At 38.9% G+C, this 11,745-nt stretch overlaps 1 protein-coding gene across 5 annotated transcripts in view; it reads left to right on the top strand.

Moving 5' to 3' along the window:
- The window catches only part of ncor1 (nuclear receptor corepressor 1), a 168,967-nt gene that overhangs the window by 102,441 nt on the left and 54,781 nt on the right, over nucleotides 1-11,745 (top strand). For all 5 annotated transcript variants that reach the window (XM_062048206.1, XM_062048205.1, XM_062048204.1 and 2 more), the window contains exons 15-17: nucleotides 5,440-5,570; nucleotides 9,245-9,537; nucleotides 10,967-11,032. In XM_062048206.1, coding sequence (XP_061904190.1) covers nucleotides 5,440-5,570; nucleotides 9,245-9,537; nucleotides 10,967-11,032 — 490 coding nt within the window. The remainder of the gene's footprint in view (nucleotides 1-5,439; nucleotides 5,571-9,244; nucleotides 9,538-10,966; nucleotides 11,033-11,745) is intronic.

Genomic DNA, 11,745 nt, shown 5'->3' with positions numbered 1-11,745 from the left:
TTCATATCGAGTTTACTGACAGATTTAAGTTTAGAACTATACACTATTTTGTATTAGAAATGGCAACAGCAGAGGATTCTGGTAAATGATAAATAATGATAAATGGGTTGTACTTGTATAGCGCTTTTCTACCTTCAAGGTACTCAAAGCGCTTTGACAGTATTTTCACATTTACCCATTCACACACACATTCACACACTGATGGCGGGAGCTGCCATGCAAGGCGCTAACCAGCAGCCATCAGAGGCAAAGAGTGAAGTGTCTTGCCCAAGGACACAACGGACGTGACTAGGAAGGTAGAAGGTGGGAATTGAACCCCAGTAACCAGCAACACTCCGATTGCTGGCACAGCCACTCTACCAACTTCGCCACGCCGTTCCTTGTGCATGTATGAGCTGCACAACAAGAGGAAAAAGAAATTCAAGGAACTTATGACTACAACTGAATAAAAATGGTGGCCTAAACCTCTGTCATGGATATACCCACTGACAAAGCTAATGTAAAATACATCACTAAAGTCTCAAATTCTGGCTGGTTTGGAGGAAGTCAAGATTGTTTATAAATATCTCTGCTTTAAGGAGGGTTGTTTTCAAAATTTTGGGACTTGTGGTGAACCCAAATACACAAAACAGGTACTTACAGATAAGAAAATTTGTTTTTTAATAATAGGACCCCTTTAAAGTTTATTTGTTAATATAGCTGCACAGTGACAGGCAGAACAATTAAGTGATCTTTCATTAGATGGCAGTGAGTACATAATTAACGTGTGTATCCACCTGTTGCCTTTGCTGCATTTTTGTTTTGTTTTGGTGGTGACGCTGTGATATGATTTGATATTGTTCTATGTGCCTTTGCTCAGTAAAAATTGGAACACACTGCTGAAGATGATGAAGATATTACTTGTTTTGACTGTTGCTTACTGAATCATATTTAAATCAGACAACTGTACTGTATACTGTGCAAAGCCATGTTACTTCAAAGGGGTCCTATCATGCAAAACCAACTTTTCTTACCATTGCACCTTTTTTTGTGTATTTGGGATCCCCATACGTCCCACAAATGTGAAATCAAACCATGGAGGCATGGCGGAGACATTTAGAAAAAACAATCTTGTCTTCTTCTAAACATTTTTGGAATTTGAGATTTTAGTGACGTATTATAGGGGCAGCATGGTTCAGTGGGTAGAGTGGCTGTCTTATAACCGGTAGGTTACATGATTGATCCTTGCCTGGAGAGCTCATGTCGAGGTGACCCTGAGCAAGACACCGAATCCCTAACTCCTTCTGATGAGTTGTGGTTAGCACTTTGCATGGCAGCTTTGCCATCAGTGTGTGAATGTGTGTGTAATTGGGTGAATGTGATTTATAATGTAAAGCGCTTTCGGTATCATTCCAGATACAGTAAAGCTCTATGTAAATATAGTAAAGCGCTATATAAATATAGTAAAGCGCTATTTATATACAGACCATGTACCATTTATTTTGCCTCAGTTACGTCAGCAAAAATCAACATGTATGGTAGAGTTTTAACCAAAGAGCTTTGCGCGACTACGCCATTTTTCTTTCATTTGTGTTCCCTAAGTTGTGTTCAATAATTTATTTTTCTCAATCCTCTTGATATGGGGCAGACCGGCTCGTACATGCACATGCATCCTCCGATGTTGCCATTTATTTCTAATACAAAATAATGTATAGTTCTAACTTATGTCTATCAGTATACTTGATATGGAAGCGCTAAAAACGACAACATGGCTGATGGGGTGGAGATGCAGTAAAAGGGTTCTTGGCCTGGAGGAGAACTTTGTAAGGTAAATCAGACCACTCACAAAAGTGTGCATTCTGAAGAGACAAAAAGCAGCTTGAATATGGTCTTTAACACAACATCTATGCAACATTTTGACCAAAGAACCCCCATTAAATGGCATGGAGTTTTGTATATCAAAAGGAACTGTTTTAAATGTAGGAAAAAACAAAAACATAATATGACCCTTTTAAAACTGGACCACAACAAACAACGTTACCCCCACATCACATTCCTGTTTCTTGCCTCTATGTTACTCACCATAACCACTGAGAGAAGCACAGTCTTTGTCCCCATCTGGTATTAGCACAGGACATTTGGCCTGGCATAACCAAATTTGTTCCAGCACTGCTCTTTCATGGAGCACACTTGGGGACGATTTCTTATTCTGTGATGTATCATGGCAGCTGTGATAAGTAAAGTAGTTTTACTTGGGTTTGCCTCCTTTAGTATCGACAGTGGAACAACCAAAATTTAGCAAGACTGCTGGGAGAAGGATGCATTTAAAAAAAAATGTGATGCTTTTGCAATGGGTACTTGATGGTGAATTCTTGAGCACGCAAAAGAACCGGACCACAAACAAGGCCTTTGCATTGCCTAAGCTATGCCTCATGAATTTCCCTTTTTGCACTGTTCTGATATACTGTACTCTCTTTTGAAAGGGGCCAAAACACACTAGTTAAAGTGTCAATCTGGTTTCCCAGAATGGTCTTTCTTTTTAAAAACATTATTGTTGTGATACATGTTTGGTCCTGCGTGCAGTATCTGTGTAGTAATAGACTAACTACCAGTTGCTCGCCACCTGATTTTGAGTAGCTTGCCAAAGGGTCATTTGCCGCAACGAATAATCGATTAAAGGGGTCACCGTCATATTGTTACTTCTTTTTCTTTTTTTTCATTTAAAGCACTTCATTGTGATTTACATAACATGTAATGGTGGTTCTTTGGTCAAAATTTTGCATAGATTGTGTTTTACAGACGTTTTTTAAGCTGGCATAGTTTCCACACAATAGAGCACAAATGAGGGCGGGGGTGTGTGGGTGCTGGAATCTGTAAACAGTTTTTTTAAATCATTATCATCATTATTAATGCACACATGTTTAAAGTGTAATTTCATTGTTGTTGATGTGCATTTATTAGAAAACAGAATGAAGGTTGTGGAAAGCAAATTGTATTTTCCCTGAAATACACATTAAAGGGGTCATGTTATGATTTTTTTCTACATTTGAAACACTTTTTTGTGGTCTACATCAGTGGTCCCCAACCTTTTTGTACTTGCGGACCGGTCAATGCTTGAAAATTTGTCCCACGGACCGGGGGTGGTGGGGGGATAGTAAAAAAAAAAACATTATTTTTTTTTTTTTTTGTCATAAAGAAATACAATCATGTGTGCTTACGGACTGTATCCCTGCAGACTGTATTGATTTATATTGATATATAATGTATATATTGTGTTTTTTATGTTGATTAAATTTTTTTTTTTAAACTTTTTTTTATTTTTTATTTTAATTTCTTGTGCGGCCGCTGCCCGGTACCAATCGGTCCACAGGCCGGTACCGGGCCACGGCCCGGTGGTTGGGGACCACTGGTCTACATAACCTATAATGGCTGTTCTTTGGTCCAAATTTTGCGTAGATGATATTTTACAGACCATCTTTGAACTGCGCTCTGATCGTTTCTTCAGGATATGCCGTTTTGTGTGTGGTCCTATTTAAGTGTCTGCACTTCGACTCAGTCTTCTTCCCGCCAGACATTTTGTAGTGTATAGGGCTTCCATATGAAATCTATTTACAGACATAAGTTAAAACTGTACGCTACTTTGTATTTGAAATGGCAACAGCAGGATGCATGGGCATGTGCGAGCTCGTCGGCCCCACAAGAAGAGCATAGAGAAAAAGAAGGAGCTGATTGACTACAGCGTTGGACTACAATGGCGACTCGCCCAAACATCTTGGGGTATATCTTTACCATATATGGAGATATATCCACTGATGTCACCAATTGAAAAAACGTCACAAGTTGGGCAAATTCCAAACGGCTCGTTTGGTGGAAGTATGAAGGAAGGCTAGATAGTTTTAAAAATATCTCAGCTATGCCACCATTGTTTGATTTAACATTTTTAGGACTTATGCAGATTCCAAATACACAAGAACAGGTCCCAATAGGTAAAAAATAGTTGGATTTGCACAATAGGTCCTCTTTAAGGCTATATAACGCGTGTCTTATCCAATTACTCATATAATTAAACTAACCAAACGAAAGATTACTCGATTACTAAAATAATTAATAACTGCAGCCCTAAGTAAGTAAGCCCACAAACTAGCATAAGGGTGTAGTTAACCACACTACTTGTGAAATATGAGCATATCAACTCTTATAGGGGAACTGCACTTTTCTTGGAATTTTGCCTATCATTCACAATCTTTATGAAAGACATGACGACATATGTATTTTTTTTTTAATGCATTCTAACGGGTAAATAAACGTAAATAAAAGTCAGCTGACAGTAGAGCCAGTGGGAGGTCCTTTTTCCACCCATAAAATCTAATTTAAAAAATCCAAAAAGCACAAACGATATTCCATTTACATTTCATGACTTGAATATTAACCAACTATTAGAGATAGTGTTATTATAAGCGCGAACACAGACAAACTATAGCAACGCCGTGATCACAAGCTTGCATGCCAATGTGGACATGATCGACTGATCAGCTACTTCCTTATTTCCTTGCTCATCAAACTTTATTTTAGATCAGAAATCATGCCTCTCAACTGGTTAGTAGAAGAACGAGGACTTATTCCGACAAATTAGTACACTTTGACCGCTAATTTAGAACCGGAAATGGCGAGAACGACATGCAAAGACCCTTGGTACACCGCCTTTTCTACATGAGGATTGAGTATTTTTTTATCTCAACGGGAATATAACAAGATTCTATCAGTCAACCTCCTAATGACAGCAGACATTATACAGTAAGTGATGTTCTATTTTGTTTGTTGGCTCTCATGAAGTCTGCAGTGAGTAATAATCAGTGATGTAGTCGGAAGAAAAGCGAACGTTGTGATGCGTTTTTTTATTTATTAATGCAGCATGTATGTACAACCTTAATGGAGGTGTTCGATATGTTTGTTAAGGATTTTTAGGCAGAATAGACGACTGCCGTTGGCTCTATTGTATGCAGATTTTTGATCGCATTTATTTACTATTTAGAATGCATAAAAAAAAGACAAAATATGTGTTCTTGTCTTACACGAGGATTGTGTATGATAAGCACAATTTCAAAAAAAGTGCAGTTCCCCTTTAAAAACATCTTTTAAGAGAGTAGCCCTGTTGTGATGGAAACACAAATCCCTGCTGTGTTCGTCTGACGCACTGAGCTCAAACACTGAGCTGCCAGCATATTGCTATGGAGAAAACACTAGCATACAAGCAGTGGGGAATAGAGAGAATACAATAATTTACTCAAACTATCTTTAATAATTCATGACAATTTTCACTGAGTGCTGAAAGGCATAGATATAACACAAGTGATGATAAATTAGTGCAATGTGAGCAGCATTGATTTGCATCTTCAGCAATTTCTAAGAAACAGGAAACTCTGACAAATATTGTCCCTTTTTTTTCTCCGTGTTTTTTAGCAAATTACTCGACCCTCACAAGAAGAGAAGACAGAAGACAAAAACGAAGAAGAAAAAACTGAGAAGTCAGAGAAAAAAGAGGACGAGGAAAAGAAAGAGGAGGAAGAGAAAGATGAAAAGGAGGAATCCAGGTGGGTTGGAAAGAAATATCCCCGAAAAGGAAAAGTGGAAAACAAGTATTTTTTAAATATATTGCTAAACATTGCTGTACGAAATATATGTACACCGGGCATGGCTTTCTGCAGCCTTTATTAAAACTGAATGCAGTTGGAATGTGGAGTTGGAAATAGTGCTCAGCGCTCAAATATCAACAAGTTCACTCAGGACAGCATGCAAGTATTTATCAACACTTTTCTTCCAACCTCTTTATAGCTGGCACACAGAATAATTCTTAAAGCTTGTGCCTTGGAAGTGTTTAATTGAAATGTACTCTCATAGTTTTGTAAAAATAAAAACAATTACCTGCAGTTAAATAAAACATTTGATTGTGTTGATAGTAGGGTTGTGTGATATAAATGATATACATTTGGCCAACGACAGAGCTTTTAATATCATACTAATGCATGTTGATGACACATTCTTGCTGTGTCTCGTAAATTGAAGCGAACAAAGGCGTCCTCCAAAGCAATGTAGCATGTTCGCTAGCAAGCTTGCGGCTAACATCCCACCACAGTGCAAAGCTGCCTTGAAATCACTAATCCTTGCCTCCATGTCAGCAAATAAACTGTTTTTTTTACAAGTAGCATTATCACTGAAGGACTAGATGACAAGGAATAGCTAAACATGCTACACTTCACATAGTAGGAGGATACTAAAAAAACAATTAAAACTGCTAAGCTTGCGCTCTTTAATGTAAACAAGGCGGACCGACACAAATATCAACAGTACTGACAACAAGTATAGTATCAGTATATGGTCAATATTACAATGATTAGATCGATATCTTATTTAATTCCCCAAAAAATTTTGTTGTTTTTTTATAGTTTACAAACTCAGGAAACAAGAGCCAATAGTATTTTTTGGTTTTATGTACCGTATTTTTCGGACTATAAGTCGCAGTTTTTTTCATAGTTTGGCCGGGGGTCCGGAGCGACTTATGTGTGAAATTATTTACACATTACCGTAAAATATCAAATAATATTATTTAGCTCATTCACGTAAGAGACGTATAAGATATAATAGACGTAGAAGATTTCATCGGATTTAACGATTAGAAGTGACAGATTGTTTGGTAAACGTATAGCATGTTCTATATGTTATAGTTATTTGAATAACTCTTACCATAATATGTTACGTTAACATACCAGGCACGTTCTCAGTTGGTTATTTATGCGTAATATAACGTACACTTATTCAGTCTGTTGTTCACTATTCTTTATTTATTTAAAATTGCCTTTTAAATGTCTATTCTTGGTGTTTGGTTTTATCAAATAAATTTCCCCAGAAAATGCGACTTATATGTTTTTTTTCCTTCTTTATTATGCATTTTCGGCCGGTGCGACTTATACTCCGGAGCGACTTATACTCCGAAAAATACGGTAATATTTTGCACTATTGACTTTGTTATAATTTTTTTATGTAATAAAAGTGAGTCAGGAAATAATAATATGCATAAATACAAAAATAGTAAAAAAAACAACTGTTTTTTTGTCTGATTATAATTGTGATCAAAAATGCTATAGTTCAGTGATCTTGAAAATTTGAAGTATCAGTATTGATATGACCAATACTGCCCCTGTAACTACTTGGTATTGGATCCATACCCACATTTGTAATATTGCCTAAAACAAACGTAAAGTATTGACACAACAGGTGAATAAGTGCTTATTACATTTTAACTGAAATATAGATGAGACCATCTTACAACAGACAATAACCAGATATTAACAGTAAATTAGCAAGTACATTAATAAAGGTTTTGAGAAAATAATACAAATGGAATTGACACAATATGTTACCGCAAACGTCAGCAGCCAAATTAGGAGCATTTGTAACCCGTTTTGAAATGGTTCTATATGGGCTCTCGGGGAGGCTGGGGCCGTACTCTGGCTCCCGCACACACTGGGAGTCAAATGTATTGTACATGCAAATTCACATATACTCACACACATACATACAGACATACATAGGTACCTACGCTCCCACATACATATACAAATAAATACAGTACATATTTACACACTCAAAGTTCGTACATCCACACGCACATTCATTATACAAACATACTGTACACACATACTGTACATATACATTCACTGTAAAAACATACATATACACATACTGTACATATACACTCACTGTACAAACACACACATACACATACTACACATATACATTCACTGTACAAACACACACATACATATACTGTACATATACATTCACTGTTCAAACACACATACTGTATACATATACTGTACATATACATTCACTGTACAAGCACACATATACACATACTGTACATATACAAGTACATATGCACACATACACTCATGCACATAATCACGTTTCATCAAACATATATTAACGTTGTTGCCCTAGGGTAAACTGGGTATAACACATGGCACACTGACAAAGCTTAACCTATTGTTACTATAACAATCTACAATCTACAAGGTTAATGTATGTTGCTTCTCTTTCTTCCCCTCCATTTTTCTGCATTCTTTCGTATCTCAAGTTATCATTACGTATATGTATTGTTGCATTTGAACAATTGTATTGTTGATAATAAAGGTAAAGTATTGGTATTGTTTATTATCAATAGCACTATTTCTATTGGTATTCATATTGCTCCATTTTTAGTGTAATAATGCTCATTGTCATTTCTGTATTTTTTTAATTTATTTTTGCTAACTGCTTATTTGCTATTACTTTTACCATCATATTTGTACATGTCGTATTTGCTGATGTTGCTCTGTTGTTGTTGTGTTTGCTGTTGTTGTTTTTGTCTCTCTGTCTAATCCCCCTCTTGTCCCCACAATTCCCCCCTCTGTCTTCCTTTTTCTCTCTTTCTATCCCCTCCTGCTCCGGCCCGGCTGCACCAAATGATAATATAAATACATTTAATAAAGTCAAAATACAAGTAAGGCAACAAGAGAAGTATCCTACACTTCTCTTTTGTAAAGTAAATCTGAACAGCCGATATGGGCATCTACATCTGCTATATGATTTGCCCGAGAAGCTGGGCAGGACATGAAAAAAAAAAAAGAAATTGTTCTATACCATTTATTTATACGCCAAATAATATTTTGTGATATATTATCGCGGGAGGCCGCAACATATGTCGCAATGCAGATTTTAGGCCATATTGCCTATCCTTAGTTGATACTAGTACAATACAATGTTTGTCATTTGGTTTACCGTATTTTCCGCACTATAAGGCGCACCTAAAAACCTCCAATTTTCTCAAAAGCTGACAGTGCGCCTTATAATCCGGTGCGCCTTATATATGGACCAATATTGAGCCACAACAGGTCTCGCAACTACGGGATGCATAACGTAACCCCAGCTTCTACTGTAGCGTCTATTCTATGCGCCTTATATATGAACAAAGTTTTAAAATAGGCCATTCATTGACAGTGCGCCTTATAGTGTGGAAAATACGGTAATTGCTTTGTCACAATGGGAAAGTCCCCCACCCAACCCTGTTGGGTGATAAATATTTTTTTTGTAGATATTGAACAACTAATATAGTTGTGCATTGTGGCTTTGAGGAAAAAGTGCAAGGCCTGTAATTGCTGAGTCAATCAGGGATAGGCTTTTTTCTAAGCGATCTCTTAAGCTGTTTTTTCCTCCTTGAAAACCACAGGGAAATTGGCAAGGACAAAGAAAAGTGTGACGTCGGGGAAGACGAGGACGGAAAGGAGCAAAACACGCCGCGTGGCAGGAAGACTGCCAACAGCCAGGGCCGACGTAAGGGAAGGATCACCACACGCTCCATGGCCAATGAGGCTGCCACTGTGGCGGCGGAGGAAGCACCTCCCCCCGCTTCAGAAGCTGCCGTGCCAGATCCTCCCGTGCTCCCTAAATCGGATACAGCTCAGAAGTCCATGAAGGAGCCTGTGAAACCTCCCACCCCAGTGGCTTCACTGGATGCTAAAGGTGAATACAGTGGCATGATACTCTCTAGCAACTACACAAGCAGTGAGCCAGAGTTAAATCAACTGAAAGGGATATTTAAGTAAGAAAGATGGGCTGATTTTCCTCAAAGTGATCTGTTATCTAGCCATCACAATGGCAGTGTGCTTTCCCGGCTGTTGTCATGGTAGTCGGTCATGCTACTATTTTACCTACGTACTTATGTTCTCAGGTATCCAAGCCTGTCTGATAATCTTGTTTTGGCACTAATCTGTATCATCGGTTCAATGTTTTGCAAGTACGCTAACGCCTGCTACTCCCTTCGAGCTCTGCGTCTTGAACACAGCCTGACGTTATGCCAGGTCTGCCCTGTAAAGAGATTATTTAACCCTCCCATTCACTCAACCCTCTGACCCCTGGCCATGTTCTCTCTGTATCATAGTTTACATAGGACTGTGTCAACAGTAATCTCCCTTTGTGATTACACGGTGGCTTTAGTGTTACTTGCTGCTATAACTATCTGCAGCAGTACGGCGGTGCTAAAGGGTTGCTATGGGCCAGTTGAGATTGTGCCAGACGAGCTTAAGAAAATAATTCTCAGAGGGCACATGGGTTCATATCTTTTTTTGAAGTCGTACGCGGGCTCTTGTCATGAGGTTAGACGAAATGCTTTAAGCAGACACACAATCTGTTTTTGTCGCTCAGTTCAATGATCACCCGGCAAGGCTTGTCACGGGGACAACATGTGAGGTTTGCCACTGGCCCAGCAGGCATTTGATTAATGTACTGGAGTGTGTGGTCGTGAGACCTTTTGAAAGAGCTACCCAAGCACTGATAAATGATATGTTCAGGCTAGGTGGAAGGGGTGTACGCTCACACTAAATGGCAAGGGTACATTTGCTTCTATATCGGTCCAAATGTTGACACAGTCTCAGTCAGTGCTACAGGTGAGACCATCGACCCTTCACAGTTCACTTCTGTAAATTGTGTGTGTTGTGGTTGCGTGTGGAGCGGGACGAACGAGACAACCATGTCACGCAAGTGGTAGTGTATATCTGTCTGTTTGACATTCAAAAGGGGTTGGGTCAGCACCGCTGTTCCGTCTTTTCGTCTCCATCCACAGACATTTCCCAAAGAGGGATGCACGACTCCTCCACGGTCTGGCGCTAGATCAGCTGACTAAGGCCCTCCTCCTTGTGGATTATAGAGGATGGCTTCTTTTTTTTTTTTTGCACCGTGCGGAAGGGAGAGAGAGTGTGCGAGGAGGGGAGTGACCTAAAGCGACAGTGGGAGCGAGAGGGAGTAGGTCTCGCAAATGTAAACAGATTATTATATTAGTGGCCATGAGAAGAAGCCAGCTGGAAAGAGGACAGCCTTTCTGTCTGTCTGCTTCTCTCTCTCTTTCTTTCTTGTCACCGTTGGTGAGGCTGGTTCTCTTTGCTTTGTGATTTAGCGGCCGCTGCTGAAACTGGAGAAACTTCTCGCTGGACCGAGGAGGAGATGGAAGTAGCCAAAAAAGGTAGAAATTGGATTCTTTTGTCTTTGTCTTTCATTTATTTTTGTGAGTTTTGTCACCCTTACTTGTTCTTTTTTCCACTCGCTTTACCTTCTCAAATATGTTACTCTGCCCTGCCCATTTCTAACACTCCTACAAGTGTCGATCGTTCAGCCACACAAGAATGAATGTGCATGTGTTTCCACACAAATAGGGAATTGTGGAAGTGCTCTAAGGGTTTCAGGATCCCTCATTTATTTATGAATTTCATTTAACTGGCCTGCTCTGCTGGCTTCTTAGAAATGATCTATTCAAGCCACCCATGAAGCAACAGAGCGGGACAGTTGCAGCTTCATGCTTTCATCCCTTTTGAATTTATCAGTGTATGTAATCACACCTCAACTTTTTCTATACCTTTCTTATGCAGATTGCGCCTCTACAGGTGTTTTAATGTAGTTTTGTTTATTGAACTGCTAGCTTTGAGTCTAAGTAAACTGTTTATTTTATAGACATGTGCTCCCTTAAAACAGGGCCACTCTTAACTCTGATATCACGGCCTGCGTGGCAAACATCTATAGAAATTGGGGTCGGTTGACCGATGAGACCTGTTAAGCCTTTGCTCGTTGCGCAATAAAGAGTTGGTCCTGATGACCTGCTTATCTATGTGAATTATGTCGCCCTTTGCAAGTTAAAGGGGAAGAAACTGTGATTTTGGCAATCAATCAATCAATCAATCA

Source organism: Entelurus aequoreus, linkage group LG05 (genome assembly GCF_033978785.1).
Source record: "Entelurus aequoreus isolate RoL-2023_Sb linkage group LG05, RoL_Eaeq_v1.1, whole genome shotgun sequence".
Lineage (NCBI taxonomy): Eukaryota > Metazoa > Chordata > Actinopteri > Syngnathiformes > Syngnathidae > Entelurus > Entelurus aequoreus.
This window is presented reverse-complemented; position numbering and strand designations above follow the sequence as displayed.